The 21,155-nt window shown below is 41.7% G+C and overlaps 1 protein-coding gene across 32 annotated transcripts in view; it reads right to left on the bottom strand.

The window, feature by feature from the left end:
• Cadps (calcium-dependent secretion activator 1) overlaps nt 1-21,155 on the bottom strand; it is a 537,366-nt gene that overhangs the window by 269,697 nt on the left and 246,514 nt on the right. For all 32 annotated transcript variants that reach the window (XR_011225795.1, XM_069317990.1, XM_069317986.1 and 29 more), the window contains 2 exons: nt 14,979-15,075; nt 493-614 (listed from right to left, as the gene is read on the bottom strand). Coding sequence is in view for 31 of the 32 variants with exons in the window: in XM_069317990.1 (XP_069174091.1) it covers nt 493-614; nt 14,979-15,075 (219 nt within the window). In the remaining variant the exon portion in view is untranslated. The remainder of the gene's footprint in view (nt 1-492; nt 615-14,978; nt 15,076-21,155) is intronic.

The raw sequence follows: 21,155 nt of genomic DNA on the forward strand, positions 1-21,155 counted from the left end.
GAAGCTGCACAGACAGCAGCGCGGTGATGGTTGTGATGTCATGCTCGTTTGCTCGTTTTTCATTTGGGGGAGTTCTGTCCAATACTGTAGTTTGATTTTCAGTAGCAATATTTTAACCAGGTATGGTTTGTTTTGGGACACCTACCTTTCATCTATGGCAGACATAGAATGCTTCCAACCACATGGGGATTTCTATAGGCCATTGCTCGTCTTGCCTCTGAGGGAGCCAGGGTCTGGCTCATGGTCCCCGGTAGGCCTAAGAACTCCATTTGCTTTCACTGATGCCAAGGTCTAATATATTCATATCTGCCCAGATAGCTCTGGGGAGCCGAAGGGGCTCCCCTCAGAAAAACTTGCAATATGTCTTGAACTATCAAAACCCAGTACTGATACAAAAATTAAAATACTGTACGTCACATCATAACTTTTATCATGGAAAGAGGTTTAATGCCTTAATTAATCATGATATCTGAACAGTCAACTTGTACTCACATTGGTTTTGATGCCTCTGCCTGGTCTGTCTGCAGCTTCTCACCACCTTCCACCTCCATTGTGCAATACACAATTCGGTTGGGTGGCAAGTGTTTGATCTCGCGAACCTCCATAACCAGCACCTGTTTCATACCACAGTAAGAAGACATTGCGAATATTATACAATTTTTTTTCATATGCAGCACAATATGATGCAACTAAAAAGTTTTAATAATAATAATATATAAAAATTTGAAAGGAAAAACAAATAAAATAAGAATAATATTGTACTATGGGGAAGAAAAATTTTCACATACTGTACATAATTATGATAATTTAAAGGAAGGCCTTTAGTTTTTAATATTTGTGATACAACAGCTTATCTTATTCAATACAAACCTTTAGAATGACACAGACACTTCCTTTTTAAAAATCTTTGTTATTGGCACTCCACACTTTTATGTGTTACTGAAGTAATACACATACATGCTTTAGAATAATAATATCAACCAATAACAGTCATAAATTGTACTAAAAATCATATATAGTACAGAAAATATGAGCTAACTCAGCAAGCATACATACTTGCAAGTTACAAGAATAAATGCAAGACAGCAAAAGATAAAATGTAAAATAAAATAGATATGGTTCAATTGCATAAGGGGAGTGAGTTAAGTATTTCCATTCATGCATACTTCATTTAAACAGAGTGGGTTGAAGACTGCTTGAATACAGTGGTGTACAAGTATAGGTTGATTTAATGAGTATATATTATATAATGAGTATAGGTTGGTATACCAAGTATACCAACGTGGCTAGTGTCATGAATACCTTCTGGTGTAATGAACATTGGCTGGAAAATGAATACAGGCTGGTGTAATGGGCTAAGGGTAGGGTTGGTAGTACAGTATGTGGCACAACAATTTAGTACTGTATATGACAAAATATTGTTGTATGTGGTGATGACATGTGCTGGTCATGATAATGTATGAAATTATGTTATTTTATGAGATGGTTATGGCATGCGAGTGGTGGTGGTGGTGATGGTGGTGGTAGAGGAAAGATGGAACAACATGCCTCATTAGACTACTGCTTTCCTACCCTTTTCCGAGTAGATCTCAAAGAATATTAAGACCAATCAGTTGATGGACCATTTACCAACAATGAGTCTGGCAAGGTTTGAAATCTTGCCAGGCTCTAATCTTGCTACTTGAAGATGATCATATTTTCTGCCCTAGCCATGTTGCATGTTGGGTCAGTGATTTTGCAAACCTGAGTCCTGGGTCAGTAATGTTTATGACCGAGTTCTGTCAGGTTTCTTCTCACTGTGTTTCTGCCGTAATAATTTCCGCCTCCCAGTCGGAGGCTTACCAGGCAGTTTCCGCTGTATGGGCTAGGTTTGCTTAGGTGAAGTGTTTGTGGCATGTTGCTCGATTAGAAGTCCCAGAGTTGGCCCACTTGTGGTGCTTAGGAATCCAGAATTGGGGCTGTTGGTGATCTCCACTTGGATTCTGTCTGCACCTCCTCTTCCTTTCCCTGTGGGTGTAGTTTGCCCCTCTTCTGGTCTTTTTCCCCCCTTTTAGCCCCAATTCTGGCTTCAAAGCATCTGAGAGTTTCAGAGTTGGGCAGGGGCTTAGCTCGGCCTTCTCCAGGGGTGGTCCCTTTACCTTCGGCAGCAGGGGTAGTTGAGTATTCCAGACCAGCTGGGGTTTCAGGGCCTTCACCTTCACAATCACCTCCTGTTCCCAAGCCCTCTCCTTGGGAAAATACCTTTCTGTCTCAGGTGTTGGGTCGGGACTTCGGCTCTACCCCAGGGCCTCAATGGCAGGCACCTGGGGTTGAGGGGAGAAGCCCTTGGGTGACTTTTGACCCTGATTGGTTATTGGTTTCCTTTCCAGAGGGTTTTGCCCCCTGGCCCCCCTGAATAAACATTTATTTATTTTATTTTATTTTATTCTTTTATGATGCAAGGGGATCATTTTTCTTATCTGCTGCCATATATGAGATGGAGCTTTTAACTGCTCTTCCCTTGGGCTCATTTCCGGGTCCAATTCGGTGACACAGATTTGTCCTTTTTCCAGAGGTTTCCATCCTCCTATGCTATGCCTTCAGTGGTTTGCACAGATTTGCTTTGCTACCTCCTAAGTAGTTCAAAACCTCATTTCCGTAATGGACACCTGTCTTTTTTGAGTTCAGGTCCATCTCCTATTTTTGGTTGTGAGGTGACTCGGGCTCATCATGACTGGCTGACAACCCTCTTCTTTCCTTGGGGGTGTTGGCAAGGGTTCTATCATTTCCATGTGCTTGACTGGAGGGAGGTGAACTCTGTCTTTCAGGTGTTTCTGCATGGGGTTCAATTTGCCCCACTTCAGACCTGACTGCCCAAAGATGTGGGCAAGGTAAGGTATGAAGACATCTGAAGAAAGCACTAAGCCATTATGACTATATAGCACTTGGAAGGGATAAAGTGATAAGACTTTAGGATGTGATTGAGGAAAGGAGCTGTTACGTCTGGGCATGGTAAGGTAGAACTAGGAGGAAAATGTGAGTCTTGTCCTCATGGCTTTATTTAAAAATAAATAAATAAATAAACAGCTTGACATCACCGGTATAGGTGCCAGTACTTGTATTCATTATAGACAAATAAGCGTCAGCTCTTACTATTATGAACCTAACCTAGGTAGACTTAATCCTACAACATACCTTAATTCCTAACAGGAATGGTGCTCAATCACTTGGACAGTTGGGGGATTGAACACCGACCTGTAAGAGGATGTGCGCAAGTGGCAGCTCCACATGCAGCTGTCTTCACTTTCTGGGACTCTTACTGCAGATGACCACTGGGTGGGTTAACATCTGGTTGCATACTTGCATGTCTCGGTCCTTGTGGAGGGGCTTACTGAGCATCTCCATGAGGATGTGGCATCATTGGGGTCTGCTCAGTGGCTGCAAGGCCACCAGGACCAGAACTGCAGGTTGCAAGGCCTTTGGTCCTAGTGGCCATGCCCATGATGTTTGTCCCTTTCCTTCAGGTGGTGGTGGTGGCAGCATTTTATTCTACCAGCCTCACATGTCAGCAGGCCATGCTGGCCCTTTGTTCAAATTCAGCAGTCTCTCTAACCCCTTGTGGCCACCTCCACATTTTCACTCCTCTTTCCCAAGAATGCCATGTCTCAGGTGGTTTCAGAGGCAGTCTGGTTGGGTGGGTGGGGACTTTGCTAAGGTAGGTCCTCAGGTAGGTCAGGTTCCCAGGTCATTGCACTTTGTGTTGAGAGTTCCTACTCTGCTATCAATCCTCACACATCGTGGAGGTCTGGTTCCACTTGGGTCTCATACCAGCTCTTTTGTGGTTCACCGCCTTTGACACCATCGTGGGGGATGTATCTGGCCTGTGTTGCCAACTCCTGCTTCCATGAATTGCAAGCTTTTTAGGTTATTTCTATGGGTCTTTGGTGGAGCTGGTCAATCTTTTCATCATTTTTGGGGTCGGGTCGGATGGGTCAGGAATCCTCTCTGGCACTACATCTGACCCTTGCAGATTGGTTGGCCTTGGGTGTTGTTGAGCCGACCTTGTCTCTTCAGTGGGTGTCCCATCGAAGGGACGAGGCCCACAGGTTTTTAGTGTTTGTTCCCGATCCCAAAATGGGACTCGATGGACCTCCAGTACATCCACGACCTCTAGGGTCTGAATGCCTTAATTCCCTGCCCAACCTAGATGCTTCATGTGGCTCAGCCTCTGACTTCTTAGGGCTTGGTTCTCTTTGCAGTTCACATTCAGGATGTGTTCAGTTTCCTCACAGATGAGTTGTCTCACTTTCAGCCCATCTCCATGGAGTGGACTTTTAACAACACATCCTTCAGTTGGCTTTTTGAGACATTCAGGCTTCCCTAAGGTGGATCTCCATGTCAACGCAAAACCACCACCTTCCCTCCTACATGGCTCTATTCCCTGACCTGCAAGACCTTTGACTGGACTGGTCACGATGGAGGTGCACTTACCTCATTCTCCCAGTTCAGTTGTTGCTTTGGGTGTTAGCTTGTCTGAAGCCACACTCAGAGAGGGTGATCCTTTTGGTTCCTTGTTGGCCAGTCCAGCCTTGATTTCTGGTGCTTCTAGTCCGGTGTCCAAACCAGCGCTCTTTTCTGTGGCACCCCCTCTTCCAGCAGATCGACCTGGCGGTATACTTCACTGGTTTGATCTTCTCCTCTACTCTATGCATCTGGACTTTTAGATGCTTCTCTATCACCATTTCTATGGTGTGCAGGTGGTGGGTTTGATGGTCTGTCACCTGCCTCTGTCTTTGCTGGAGCAGTATGAGGTAGAGCCTTTTGCTACTATCAGTTTCCATCACCTGTCTTCAATTTCAGTTCACTCTGTTCTCTCCTTTTTATCTGGTTATTTCTCAATCAGCATCTTATCCCAAATACTGTCTCCTCACATTATTCAGCTTTGGTGGAGCCCTATTGCTTACATTTGGTATCAACACTTTCACTGTTCCATTCCACAAGTTGTTTCATACATTTCTCCATCTCCAGCCAGCTCATACTCCTCATGAGCCATCCTAGTCTCTTGACTGTGTTTTGACGTTTTTCTCCTCACCTTGGTTGACGGTTTCCCCTTCAGCTCATGTTATTTTTTAAGACAGTTTTTCCGGTTGGCTCTTGTCCCTGGCTATCAGATTGGGGAGCTTTAGACTGTTCTCAGTGGGCATGGGTTCTGTTCTTTTGATCCTAGCAGACGGTTTGTTCATTTTTGGTCGTCTCATTTTTTCCTAATGAAGAATGAGTCGACTGGCTTCCAGAGGGATACTTAGGTGATTGACTCTTCGATGGTTTGGCAAGGGTTGCATAATTTGTTGCATCCTGTGGCGGATCTTCACTGCTACCTGTATGCCACCAGTTCTGTTTCGGTGGATGCCTTGTTGGTTGATCCCATTTCCTTGGTTTCTTGTTCCAAGTCTCACATTTACTCAGTTGTCCATGTTGTCAATGGGTCTAGCCAGCCTGAAGTCTACCCTCAGGGCCCACAATGTTCGTAAAAAGTTGCTTTGGCCACCATTTTCTCTAATATGTTGTGGGCTAATATTTAGACTTGGAGATCCTGCTGTTCTAACATGGTGCTGGTAGCCTGGTATTTGGTTATGTTCCTGGTATTTGGTTAATGTTCCTGGTATTTGATTAATGTCCCAGTCAGTCGTATGTGGTTTGGGCCATGTCGCCCAGCCTGGTTTCTCTCCTTTGTTCTAAGTGCCTGCCATCTCTCCTCCTTCCTGGTAAGTCCCTTTCTTTTTCTCTGTGGTTAGTTTAGCTTCAGGAAAACACAAGGAGCTCCCTCCAGTAACCCACCATTGAATGTAATGAAACGCCAATTTCTGGAGTAGCCTCCTGTTTCCCACCCACTCTCCAAGTTCGTCAGTTCGTCGTGGGTTTGTTAACCATTTAACTGCGCAACACATCATATGATGTTTTCAGTGACTTGCAGTAACTTGCGCTCCACATCATATGATGTACTGGAGTACTACGCAAGATTTAAACGGCCCACGGATACACGGGGTTCACCACACCTTCATCAGGGCTCTTGTAAACAGACGCCATTTTTTTTTTAAATCGTGGGCCAAATTCCCGGGTGTGAGGGGCCTCAGTATTGAGTGAGCTACCAAGCCTGACGCACGCAGCATGAGCTCACAGTACTGCTGTTCAGCTTGTGACCACAGCATCGTCTAAGAATGCCATAATATACACTTGCATGCTATTATTTAGCAATGATATTATTACAGAAGACCCCCGACTGTGATAACAATGACCAGGCTTCTGATAATAGCAGGATTGTTGTGATAATTAGTGCTGTAGTGGGAGGAGTAATCTTGGTGGGGAGGGAGATAGCATTGTCTGCTGACTCTGTGTGACCACCTTTTACTGTCTAGACTCACTATACCAGCTTAGTTGATCGCTATGGTAAACAAAACATGCAGATACTTATATATAACGTCTGTATATAAAAGCAAAAACAGTATGGGTGGGAGGAGAATGGTGGCGAGTACTGTGAGGTGAGGGAGGGAGGGAGGGCAGCCAGTGGCAGCCTGCCACTGGCTGCCACTGGCTGCCACTGCCACTGCCACTCAGCATGCCAACTTAGTGGTTCGTTATGGTGAACACGAATGTAGATACTTATATATAACGTCTGTATATTGTGAATAAAAGTAAAAACAGTATGGTGGGAGGAGAATGTGGGTGAGTGAAGTGTTGAGGGAGTGAGTGGAAGCGAGTGGCTGGCTAGTGTGTTGTGGTCACTCCTCGTTGCTTTTTTACTCATACCAACTTAGTGGTTCGTTATGGTGAACAAAACATGCAGATACTTATATATAACCTGTGTATATAGTGTAATAACCGACAAAGTATTTGTTCACTGCTTGATGAACATAATTGAATCAACAATATGCACACCATATTTTTGAGTACAGCGATGATTCACTCATTTTATTATATAAATATATCACACTACACACCATTGAATAATATTACAGCAAAAAAACTACTTAAAATCAATCAGAGACATTGAAATAATTAGGTAATTATCTCTTGGTGGCAACTCCAGCCTGACAGCTGGCGAGCAACAGATGGTCTGGGACGCACGCTGAGTCAGCGCCTGTTTTTTTGCCAGACTTCCCCACCCAATAGCGGGCAATATATGCCACTTACGATTTTTTTATTATTTTTCCTGTGATCAGAAAACACAAATTAACAGGTTTAGAAGGAAAAATCATTTTTTTTTTATGCGCCTGTGGGTGACAAATGTTAAATAGCCCGGTGCCACACAAGGGTTAATCAAGACCATAACTGATTTGGGGAGCTGGCTGGGAGCGGGGCCAGGTTGCCTGGCGGTAGTAATCAGTACTAATGATTCTTGAGCTCATTTGAGTGAAATCACCCATGTTCCATGTGACGTGTTGGCAGTAGTTTATTTGGCGTTTTTTCAAGGCTTCATTTTCTGTGAACCTCTAGTTGTTTGTAAAGCTGCGATGACTTCCTGGAGGCTGCCTATGGTTAGACAGCAGATTGTCATCTGCTCTCTGTGCCTCTGTGAGGGGGCCGGGTTTTGGCATCAGTCCTTGGTAGGTCTAAAAGAACTAGCTATGGCTAATGTGACCTTTTAGTATGAAGCAAGAAAGTTTCAGGGAGCAAAATGGGGCTTCTTCAGATATTGACATTTTATTATATTAAACGTTGGATTTTTAAGATGTAAATTTGATTTTCTTTTGTCCCACAGGCCAGGTGAGTAATATGTTGCATAACATTTCTGAGGGGACATAGACAGATAAGCTCAGGGATGCTATTGAGGGGGGGTGTAGCAGAGAAATGGTGTTGAGTTTATTGAAAAAAGGCACTGAATATAATGAAATGCCCTTTTCTTGTGGAGCTCTCGATTGTTCCCTGCAGCAAAGCACTGGTGAAGCCATACTTTAGTGAAATAACAAGGCCTCAGAGGCTTACCATCGCCTACTAGGAGTCAGGATCAGAATTTTGTTCTCTTTATGAGGTGAGAAGAGTTCTGGGATCAAAGATCTACCCAAAACTGAGAAGATAATTTTTTTTACCATGGTAAGATCTACACCATTCTTATACGTGTGAAACTATTAGATTAAGTATCATGTCCAAGTCTTTGTGATTAGAACAATACCAAGTGTTTTATTAAAATTAAAGTCTACTCCTTGCATCAAATCTTAGCGATACAGTTTTAGTCTGTTCTGCTAGCAAGACAAGTGCATGCCAATAGTATTGAAGCATTTTTGGCTAGGCAGGAAATTTTCTCATTTGTTGAGGCATCAGTGGCTAACCCAGCTAGGCTTAACTCATGCCACAAGCATTCATTCCAAGCATTGGCTCTCTTACATAGCCTGAAGATTTGATGCAACCAAAGTAATACAACATGTTTAACAGGCTATGAGAATGAAGGAAAGGGGTGTTCCTTCCAAGCTGGATTTGATATTCACCAGGAGAGAAGAAGAGATATTTGACATTCAATACTTTCTCCCCTCAGGCAGAAGTGACAATGTCCTTTTGGGAATAAAGTATGCAATGCATTAGAATCTTTAAGAGAATGAGGAAGTTGAAGCTGTTGAAAAACCTAATTTCAGGAGAAGACACTATGGAGAACTCAGAAAGTTCTTTAACCACCGCACTGCTCTGCATTAAAATATGACACCCCCGTGGTGCGCTAAAAATAAATTCTTTCCAAAAAATTATTTTCTCTTCTTATATTGTTAAAATGCAGTCTCTGATCACAGGAAACTAAAAAAAAATATTTTGGACATACTTTAGCTGTGATGGAGCTGGGAAGTTGAGCAAATTATGGGTACAGAGTGACAGAGTGTTCGGGTTCACTCGATTCCGCCACCCCGTGGGGCAGCAGTTGCCGCGAATATAATGTTTCACAATTATTTTGATGTTTCTCATTCATTTCTTCTCTTTTTTTTGGTGTAATGTTATTCAAAAGTGTGTAATTTGTGGAATTTATATTGTTCAATGTGTGGAACATCGCTATGCTCATGTACGATGTGCGCGGTTTGGTGACCATTACTCAAATTGTATATATACAATGTGCGCAGTTTAAGGGTTAAACAAATTGTGTCACCCTCTATTTAGTCTTACCAAATGAATTAATTTTTCTGATGGTTTTCAACTGCAGTGGTGGAGAGATCAGTTTTTGCTCTAAAACGAATAAAGAACTGCATAAGTGCAAGAATGAAAGATGACAAGTTGAACTACTTTTCTCTGATGTACATCGAGTCAGACCATTCACTCAAACTTGACTGTTAGGAAATTATTTATGACTTTGCAGGTCAAAAGGCAATTCAATTTTTTTTATTTTGTTTCTCTAGTGATTATTTCTACTTTTCTTTACCAGAGAATACAATGGTGATTTTTAGAGCAAGCATTTTATTTTTACACCTAATTTTGGTGGGCTGCAAGATCCCCAGCCTTTAGGTTTAACCCCTTAACTGCGCTGCCTCCAAATATGACACCCCCCCCCCCCCCAGTGCGCAGGAAATAAATTCTCTGCAAAAAATTCTTTTGTTTTTTAAAAGTGTCAAAAACTCTAAATACATTTTATTTGTTTTTACGTGCTAATCCTATGTATAATGAACACGTACACTATATTATGGCAGTAAAACATCCGTACTGTCCGAAGACACTGTGTTACGTGCATGATACTTGTGTACACATATGTTGCACATATTTACCATGTATCATGCTAATTTATGTATATATACGATCTATTTACACACTATACACTGTTACACACTATATACATTCACCATCAACACATTCAGAACACCACGAGTGAGAGCTGTCACATCCAGCCAGCCCTCCCTCACTCCAACATTTTACTCGTCAACATTGCTCCTCCCACCATACTGTTATTGCTTTTATTACACTATTTACACATGCTATATATACCTATCTACATGTTTTATTTATCAGAACTATGCAAGTAACCCATTATTGTGTCCAAACAGTACAGTGGCCACCATACACTGCATGAGAAATGACACAGCAGACAACACCACGAATACGACGTCACCTCCCTCACCAAAATAGCTCCTCTCAACATACTCCTGTTGCTGTTATTACACTATATACACACACACTCTGTATATACCCATGTACATATGTGTTCCCCATAACGAACCACGAAGCTAGTATTGTGAGCAAAACAAGAGTGGCTGCCACACATAGTGAGGCTACCTCAATTCTCTCCCTTCCTCACCAAAATTCCTCCTTCCACAATACTACGCACAACGCTAATTATAACCACAATCCTGGTCACTAATTCCTGTAAATGAATAATTGACCACAAGTTTATTTTGAAAAGGAACCTAGGAATTTGTTTGAAGATTCCTAGATGAACAAAATAATGCTATGGTGCTGTGGCTAGCGCTGTGAACATCGTGAACAGCATTGAATCACTGATATTTGAACATTGTACCCAGTCATTATCACACTCAGGCTCTTCTATAATACTATCATGGATAAATAATACAGGTTATATATATATTTTGACATTATTAGGCGATGCTGTGGTCACACGCTGAACAGCAGTGCTGTGCGCACATGCTGCGAGTGCCAGCCTTGGTTGCTCACTCATTACTGAGGCTCTCATACCTGGGAATGTGGACCACGATTTTTTTAAAGATGGTGTCTGTTTACAAGAGCCCTGAGGAAGCTGATGTGAACCCCATGTAGCCACGGGAGTTTTGAATGGAACATGAAAAATACAAATACCCGGAGGCGCGTAGCACACCCCAGACGTGGGCCTGCAGGCGCTTTGCGTAGTTGAAGGGTTAACCACTGTGATGCGCCGAGTTTATTGTGAAATTCCCCGTGCAAATGAAATCAAGTGTTCCCCCAATATTATTTTGCTTATTAAAATGATGAATTATCTTCCCTGAACATGTCTATGTAAAAATAAATGTCAAATTCCAGTTACTTGTGCCGTGTGGACATGGACAAGGTGCACTGGGATGTCATCAAGGGCTGGTCGCCCATGTGTGAAGCTCCCAGACACAGTCGCTCGGGGCCACTCAAGACCCGCCAGTTGCCACAATTATATTTATAAATATTATTTCTTTGTATTTTCAATGCATTCTAATTTTTTTTGTATCATATACGATGTATATGTGTCCTGATAATGTATATAAAGTATAATGTTCCATGGAACTGTGATACATGTGTCACTAATGTGTCCTCGATAAATGTTTATTGTTGCAAATATTACTTGTTCTACCTTCACTAATAATACATTATATACAGTTTCACACACTATTTACAAAGTAACACACTGTATTACACTCTTAGTACTTAGCAAGCGAGTGATATTCAAAGAAGCAGTCCATGAGACAAAGCAGGACTTTGCACTCGATGCATATGGTACACACAGATTTTCGCTTCCTTGTTTTTCATTCTGAGTTCTTGCAAACAATGCACTCACGTATGCCTTTGGCTTTAGTTCCTGTAGGTGGTAGGTAGGCAGGCTTGTGAATTGCAAAGGCTTCTTTACCAGCCAGTCTGTTGGAAACTAAAAGTGATCTTGTTGGGGCATGAAAAACTGTCCTTACGCTGTCTTCTTGGCCATATTTGACGAGTAATTGCGACAGCAGAGCATGACTAAACACTCGAATTGATGGTTTTTTGCCCGTTTTCACCAAAAACATGTTGAAACAGTTGAGCACTGTTACGTCCACAAGATGAAAGAAGTATTTCCTTGTCCACTTTACATTTTTGTGGACACACTCGACGGCACCAACCATCCTGTCACATTTAACTACAAGTCTCATATTTATATTGTAGTCAATGATACAGTCTGGCTTATACAATGATTCATCACCACGATACCTCACTTTGCCACTGTCAAGCATTTCACCAGTGTGAATAGTTGACAACATATTGACTTCTCGTTTGTCTTTCCAGCGCACTGCTAATATTTTGTTACATTTTCTAAGTTCCCAATCACCTACACCAATATTATTTAAAAAACTGGCATTTTTTCCTATTTGTCTTTACAGTGCCACACACACCCGTGTTTCGTTAGCAATGGGCTTGTATAATAATTGTCAGTGTACAGAATGTGTCCCTTGTTCAGTAGTGATTCTATTAGCGTCTACACTACACTGCCAGAAAACCCGTGAGGATCTTCTGCGGGTATGTTTACGTCTGTACCAGAATATAATATCATATCGATCACCATTCCGGTTTCACAGTCACACAGTACAAAAAATTTGAGACCAAAACAGTGCTGTTTCAATGGGATGTACTGTTTGAAGAGAAGACGACCCTTGAAAAGAACTAGGAATTCATCAAAGACAACATAATATAATTCAACATAATTCAACAGTCTCCGTGGTGCAGTGGTAAGACACTCGCCTGGCGTTCCGCGAGCGCTATGTCATGGGTTCGTATCCTGGCCGGGGAGGATTTACTGGGCGCAATTCCTTAACTGTAGCCTCTGTTTAACGCAACAGTAAAATGTGTACTTGGTTGTAACAACGATTCTTCGCGGCGGGGATCGTATTCCAGGGACCATAGGATTAAGGACTTGCCCGAAACGCTACGCGTACTAGTGGCTGTACAAGAATGTAACAACTCTTGTATATATCTCAAAAAAAAAAAAAAAAAAAAACATTCTGTCCAGGTGCAAAGTAGTCACGAAATTTCCCTCTGATATCACTGAACACTTTTGCACTCTCCAAAGTCGATCATTTCTATAAAAATTTTCAAGGTTTTCGAAGTGTAGACACCATAGTAGTATCAGGCACCTGTCTCGTGACATGTATTTGTTGAACACAGGTGATGGAACAGCAGCGCCTTTGTTCCAATAATCCTGTGTGACATGCTTCACCGAATGTTTCTGGAGCATACATAGAGCAAAGAACACATACAACTCAGCCACGGTGGTGTCCTTCCAACGTATCACAAGTGAAGCATGCAATATGCCACTTTCAACAAGTTGCCCCAGCATATCTGTTGGTTTCGGCAACAAGATGTTGCATGAACTGCTCATCAAAATATGCAAGAAAATAGTTCATTTCTATCATGTCGTCATCTGTGTATGGGAACGTGGGTGCAACCCCCACATCACTATGATCAAATTGAGGTTTGTGTGGTACAAAAATATCACAGTCCTCCCACACAAATTCAGCCATTCTCCTTGTAGCACCGCCACGAGCGACTCCACTACAGGTGCGTTTTCTTGCACTAAATCTCCTTAGGGGAAGAGTTGGAGGTCTTCTATCTTGTCTACTAGTAGGGCAAGCAGGGAAAGTAGATGTAGAGGCAACACTGTCGTCAGTGTCGTCGTGAGGAATACATGGTGGTGCTTGGCAGGGCGACCTGCTGAGACAGCAGATCTGCGCCTGGTAACACAACGACGGCAGCTAGTGGCTCATCTAGTCAGTAGTTTGTAGTAGCTAGTAGTCAGTAGTCTACTAGCTCATCTGCTAGTAGCTAGCAGCCCTTGGCTCATCTATGCTACTTGTATCGGAAGCAGCGTCACTAAACCCAGAAAATGACTCGATAGTACCACTTTCGTCAAAAATGGGAGATGATTGTGGTGGTGGTGGTGGGTATAATACTGGCAAGGGCGATGACCTGTGATGCTTCACTGTGCGTGCAGATCGCCTTGAACAATACACGCTCACTGTATTGTGTTCATCTGTATCTGTTTCACTTCCATCGAACCTTTGTGTTATGTCTCTATAGGTCCTTGTGTCACCAATATAATATTCCACTTCATCTTCAAACAATAAAGTGTTTATCTCCCCTGGAGAAAGCGGTGTTGCAACAGTGCATCCCGCAGGCGACTGGGAGCTTGAAGTGCATGCATCAGCCATGGTTGCTCGATCAGTACTGAGGCTACCTTCGGGCCTGGGGCATTCTGGGATTTTTTTTTAAAATGGCCATCGCTCACTGATGGCCTCAGGCATCCATCTCGTACACAACCAACTACGTGCGCGTCTCGAATGGGTACGAAAAAATAAAAAGGAGTTTTCTCGGTTGACGCAGTTTCCCAACGACCGAGAAAACTAGGTTGGCACAGTTCAGTGGTTGAGCCTAAAGCCTATATGGCTATCTGCCACTGAATACTGTATATGATGAAAAATGAATATGCTCTTCTGTTAAAAGGTTATATCAGTAGAGTAAATTTACTTTTAATCATATCTGAAATCCTGAGCAAGCTTACAATAGTTTAATGATAATGATTTTGTTGAATAAGTTATGCATTTAAATCCGATAATTGAAGAAGTAAAATTATTTGTTATGTAAACTAATATATGCTACCTTTTATATAGAGTAATGAAAGTACTATACAAATAAATCTAGCAAAATAAAATAAAATGATTGCCTATTGCCTGAGTGATAGAAATGAGAGCAACTTACACTACAAAATTTACAGACTTTGCATTTTACAGTTATTTATCTTGTCAAAAATTAATTGGTAGTTTTCAAGTTACAAAATTATACAGCTTTTGATGAAATATTTGCCCCATAAATTTTGTTAAATGCTGAAGGACATTTTTCTTTGGATTTTTGTAATTTGTTTTGATAATTTGTTTTAAAACAAAATTCAAGATCAGGTGTTTATATTTGAAATAGTAAATTAAGCAGAAGAATAATTTTTATTGCAAGTTTTCAAACTCAAAAGTGAATTTAACCAATAGAAAACAAAATCAAATTCAGTACAATATTTAACATTGCAATGCATTTTAAGAATTAACAACAATAAATCTGAAATATGTACTCACACACACATGCAGTTGAAATAGTCTTACCTGTACACTGCACTTGTGAACAAAATTCTGAAATTTGTTTTCGATTAAGCTGAAACACATGAGACATGACTATTGACACGTCTATACTTTTGTTTTGTAGTTTGTGGGAAGAAGCATCACACATTTGCACCTTGTGTGTCATCTGGATCAATGTTGGTAGTTTTCTATATTGAGTCTTACCTCTAACACAAATGAAAGGACAACATCCATCTTCGACAGCGTGACCTCGTTGTCCATACTGTCACTATCGCGGCCACTTAACGAGCTCTGAGACCTGCTGTTCATGGGATCAGGAAAAAGTATTAGCTACAGATTTCAGTATATATTTATGAATATGGGAAAGGGGGAAGGAAATACAGGTGTTGCATATGATTCTTCTAAGAATCTTTTATATATAATGTAAACATGTATTAATGTGGATAAACTAAAATTTTTAGTAAACTAAGCATCATATATTGCATCATGTTCATGTATATGCTGGTACATACAAGTGCGCCAGTAAGTTCAGCATGAATATACAGTATGTAATATATAGGTAATGTTCAAAAGATGAAATTTCAAACTTTTACTTGCACATTAATGCAAACGTTGTACATACAGTAATTATAAATGTCCAAAACATTAGAGGTACATATAAATTGATCTACTTTTGTATATGTATTTTTTGGGCATATCAGATCCAAGAAACATACAGTACTAAATATACCTTAGTGAATATTCATAATTATTATACAGTACCACACATGGACATTTACATATCATACTTGTCAGTAATATCCTTCTTTTCATTAAAGTAAATCAATATTCATAAAATATTCATAAATTGTAGAAAAATAATTAGAGTAAAAGTAATAAACAATGAAAGTTGGACAGTTGGACAATTATTTAGATTTTTTTTAAATACAAATGATTATGATTGACTTTTAAAAAGAATTACAAAATGCCAAAATATATTGAAAATAATTTATTTATCAATGCTGAATATCATGCTACTTAAATGTGAAACTCATATTCTGTCAATTATGTTCACAAAGTAATACACAGTATTCTGATGCATTCAACATTCACATTTGTTTTTCAACTTACAACTTCCATTAAATAATCACAGAGCCATTCTAAAATACCGCAGCTTGTTTCATAGGCTACAGACAAATGTCTCAACAGTCACTCCTAATCAATCAAACATCTTTTCCCCTCATATTCTATTCACCCTGAACAGTTCTGGGCTTACAGTTGTGAGTTTTTGTTGTAATGACAACATACCTCACAATTTTCAGCCTTTTATTAGAGAATTGCAGAGTCAGATAATTGCAGTAGTAATTAATACTGAATGGTGTAACATGATTCTGAGTATGCAGAGCTAATGGTATGATAAGGATGAGACTTGTATCATTCTCTTCCTCTTAAGCTAATTAGAGTAGGAATCATGTTCTGATCCATGGGCCAAAAACAATAATATCATAAAAAATAATCATAGATAAGTGTATTAGTATGAAGACACCCGGGACTTCAATCAAGCCATGAGTTTGGGCCAATGTTCACTACCTAAACCTAGCCACAAGGGTCTGGTGTTTCCTACGAGATGTTTGATATGCTTAAGTTAATAGAATTCACACTCTTGCTTGACAGGAATGGCTGTGCTTAGAAATGAATCCAATAGGCCTGCTCAACCAGGCCTTACCAGCATATTGAACTGATTCGCATTTGTGGCGAGCTTATAAGGCTCGCCACATATAATGGAAGTACCTGGCCATTTGTCCAGGGACACTTAATTAAAAAAAAACAGCATTGAGTATACTGATACTCCTCTTTCTGAAGCTATTTCACTTAGATAGCTTCCAACTACTGTATCACATAAGTCATATGGATCCTGTTTGGCAAACCATTGACCAGAGCCAAGACCTGATTCTCTGAAAGGTGCAAAGCTGGAGATTGTTATGATCACTAATGCTGAGAGAGTATCCAAAAAGTAAGCAAAACAATATAGATAACTGCATGGTTCACAAAAACAACATAATAACTGCCAAATGACTCTGCAAATTATTTATTCAAAACCAAAATGGTTATCTTGAAGCTTCACTGGAATACTCTAGTGTGCAAAGCCATCAACAGGTGGCATCCAGGAACTCCCACTTTTGGGTTAGTATTGTGTCAATCTGGAGCTGATAGACCACGAACTGATATACTTGGTAGAGGGCAGAAGGAATCAGGGAGTTGCCAGGACTCTTAACAGAAAAAGGCATTTCATTACAGGATTTTCTGGGGGAGCCCCCCCAGTGGCTTCCTGAAGCTGTTTGGCCACGGAGAGGGAAGACAGAATGTACCAGAGAAGAGGCAACAAATACAAATTTGAAGAAGAGATGCCAGGCCAGAAACCCAGCCCAGGGCAATACAGACAGACTGGGACCATGAACAGTCCAACCCGTCCTCTTAAAAATAACGTCACTTTTTGCTCGTATGCGCGCTATGGCCAAATTTGGATGTAATTTGAAATGAAATCGACTCACAAAAGTGACGTACTATTCCGTTTTCTGTTTGAGTCGTCCGGCTTACTTGGTAAGGCTAGAACAGGCAACTTTCAATTAATGTTTTTCATAACGTTTTGAAACTTTATGAGAATTTCCTACCCACCTAACCTATCAGAGGACCCTTAACTTACTGTTGTTGAAAAAAAAAAATTCCAAATTTCTTTTCTTTTTTTTTCATTTTCAAATTACGTCCACTTTCAGCCATATGGGTAAACGGCCAAAAGCAACGTTATTTTTAAGAGGACAGGTTGAACAGTCACCCGCCAAACACACGATGAAACTACACCGTTGCAACAACATTCAAACAAGGTTTCATTAACACCTAACAATTGTAACAACCAATATAGCAGGTTGTAACAATGTTCTAATATGTCATAAAAACGTTATAACAAGATGTAGCAATTTTATTACAAGCTGTAACAAGGGAATCATAGGGACCATTACAGCCTTTTAATCTTCCAGTCTTTTAATCTTGTAGCCTTTTAATCTTGCAGCTTTTTAATCTTGCAGCCAATGTGTGTTTGAGGACACCTGATACCGAACTGCCAAAACACTATTAGACCTCCAAAATGCCCGAGCCCGAATATCAACCCATGTCATATTTGAAAAAACCAGCGTTGAATGCAATGAAATGCCATTTTTTGAGTGAGTCCCAGAGGTTCTCTGGAGCTATCCAGATTTATACGTATAGCATTAGATTTTGGCATCAATCAGTGTGAATGGGGTTCTAGGCCTACCAGGGACCATGGCCAGAACCTGGCCCCCTCAGAGAGTCATGAAGAAACATCGTCGTCCCTTCACTTTTTAGTGTGTGGTTTGGTCAACAGAGCATTCTATATCTACCATCGACCAGGACAGGCACCCAGCCTGTCACGGCTCAAATAAACGCCTATTCTGGTTAAAACAACTGAAACAGAAAAACTAGTGGACAGAACTCTCAAATGAAAACGAACAAATGAGCATGACGTCACACGAGCTGTGCCGCATGTCTGTGCAGCTCCCCCCCTTCCCCTTCCTTGGAGGGGGAAGGGAGAGTCCCAGACCCCCATGCTGGCCATCCACCCACCAGTTCTGATGCTGGATGTCAAAAACACACAAAAAACTGCCGACCAGAGGGAGGGAGGGTTGCCAGGGACCCTCCGGGACTCACCCAGAAAATGGCGTTTCATTACATTCAATGCTGGTTTTCTGGGGGGAGCCCCTACCGCTCCCTGGAGCTACTTCACCAAAAACTAGAGGGACTTACCCGGGAGGCCGTCGATGCTCGCCCCTCGACTCAAAGTCGAGATAACAGGCTGCAACTGCCAACCCAAAGCGACATAGGCCCGACTAGGCCCAGGAACATTAACAAGGTAGTGCGCAGCCAGGACCCCGTTCGACCCCCAAAAACCGTCAGAAAACTTCATACTGGCGCCGAGATGAAGCCCACAGGTGGGACACTATCAAAGAAGCCACCTGATCACCATACAGATGGTGATAGACTCAAGTCAAAAAGATCGAATGCGAAGACTCGAGGAGATGAGCAAACCAGTCTCGTAATGGACTGGACCAATCTGTTGAAAGAAGAGGAGCCGTGAAAAAAACTCCAGGTTCGGGCACCAAGCAAGCAGCGCCTAAAACCAAGGCTGGGCCGGCCACCATGGAGCCAAGAGGACTACTGGAGAGCTTCCACCTTTCTTCCTCTAACTGCCCGGTTCCAATAATGTTTCTACAAACACATGTGTTTCATACACCTTCCCCAATGGTTTATTTATATGTCTTTAAATGTTCCAGGCTGTTTTTCTACATTTAACACTTCTGTTTTTCTCTATTTTCTTGCACTGAATCTGCTTCTTAACCATTTATTACTTTTGTTTTCCTTGGTTTTTAGGAGATTACCTTTTCCTGTTAAGATGATGCTCGGTACATCTGCAGGGGTAAAGTACCAACTGTTTCTCAACATTTAACACTGCCATTTCTCCCTACACAAGGGTCTCTCTCTTACACTCTAAGCGAGCCAGGACCTGGAGCAACAGCTGAATATTAGAAAATATTCAGATACAGGAAAGAGGTACAGAAACCCCCACCTCGACCAGTCCTGCCAGAAGGCATCGATCCCAATGGCCTCGCGGCTGGGGAAGGGGCTCCAGATATAATGGAAGAAGCCTCAACCACGCCGACGCGAAGAGGTCCATGTCTGGGCGCCCGAAAGTCTGGCAGAGCTAACTGAATGAGTTGGCATTGACTGCCCATTCCATGGACAGAGGAATAAACTGGGGCAGGCCATCCGCCAGGATGTTGGACACCCCCTGGACATGAACCACCTGGAGAGCCAAACCCTGAGAACTCAGCAGACGAGTCACCCAAAGCGACTAGCCACAAAGAGCCAAAGACCGCAATGAACCTCCTTGGTTTAGACAATGAACCACCAGGGAGCAGTTCGAATGGAGCTGGATCGTCGAGTCGCAGATGACACAAATTCTCCGAAGCAAAAACCACATCTCCGCGAACTCCCGCACCGTGCTGTGGACCCGACAGAAAGATGGACTCCACCACCCCTGGCCAGCCTGGTGAGCACTGGTCACAAAGCCCCAACCGAGAGACAACGTGTCCATGAACACACCGAGCGAGGGCTCAGGTAGGCGCCAAGGCACTGAACCCCGAAAAACAACAGCAGTGAGCTGTTGTTACTGGGTACAACACATGATACATATGTAGCCAGACAAACCAAGCATGGATCACCAAAGAACCCCTCCGGTAGTCAACCGACTCAGCTTTCCCCAGAAAAGGAGATTAAAAGGCTGCAAAAGAAGAAACTATAGTACCTACAAGGGCCAAAAGAGCAGATTCCATGGCTCCAGAGGAGAGCATGATGCTCACCAATCCAGCATTTGGAGGTGAGAGCTAAATTAATAACACCTAAAGAACAATATCCCATACCGAAGGGGCTACTATGAACCATAAGGAAGAAAGAAATAATAGCACCCTGTTGAGAGACCAAAATGAATCAGGGGCATGAGCTGGCCAGAAGTGAAAGAAAGCCCTAACAAGGGCAATAGCAGCTCTGCTGAAACCAAACAATAGGAGGTGACAGAATTAGGCATTAGATGCTGATCCATAAACAACCAGGACAAAAAGGACAGGACCACCAGAATTGACAAAGAAGAAATATGACAAAGAGAGAGAAAGAGGTGAAAGGATTGTCAAGAAACTTCATACTGTCACTATGATGAAAGATATGGGTGGAACACCAACACTTCAACCACCTGCACACCATACAAATAATGGTAAACCTACATTCAGTACTGATTTGACTTTGGTCAGCATATTTATCATGACTCTCATATGAGGACATCAGTTTTCCTGTCCTACGTTGCTGTCTGACTATGATCAGTTAGCTGCTAGCACTGAGGACTGTGTGTAGAAAATATGTGGACCCTGCAACTGACTACTTGATATTTCCCCAAATATTACTTAAAGAAGAAGACTGAAGATTTAATGATATAAAATTATGGCTATACATGTTCTTTATTCACATTAAATTCCATTTCTAAAGGGGGTGCTCCAGGCACTTATTTTGTTTAGGTCTTCTTGAAGGACATTTCAATTGTCTAAGTTTCTTATCTTCCCTAGTATCTTAGCATCATTAGCAAACATGTTCATATAATTTTGTATTTCTTCTGGTAAGTCATTTATGTAGATAGTAAACATTATCAGTGCAAGAACTGAATCCTTTGGTATTCCACCCATCACATTTCTCCAGTTCGATACATTGCCTCTGATTATTGTTCTCATTTTTCTGTCAGAAAATTTTTCATCCATGTTAGAAGCCTACCTGTCACTCTTCACT

The sequence above is a fragment of the Procambarus clarkii genome, chromosome 89, assembly GCF_040958095.1.
Source record: "Procambarus clarkii isolate CNS0578487 chromosome 89, FALCON_Pclarkii_2.0, whole genome shotgun sequence".
Lineage (NCBI taxonomy): Eukaryota > Metazoa > Arthropoda > Malacostraca > Decapoda > Cambaridae > Procambarus > Procambarus clarkii.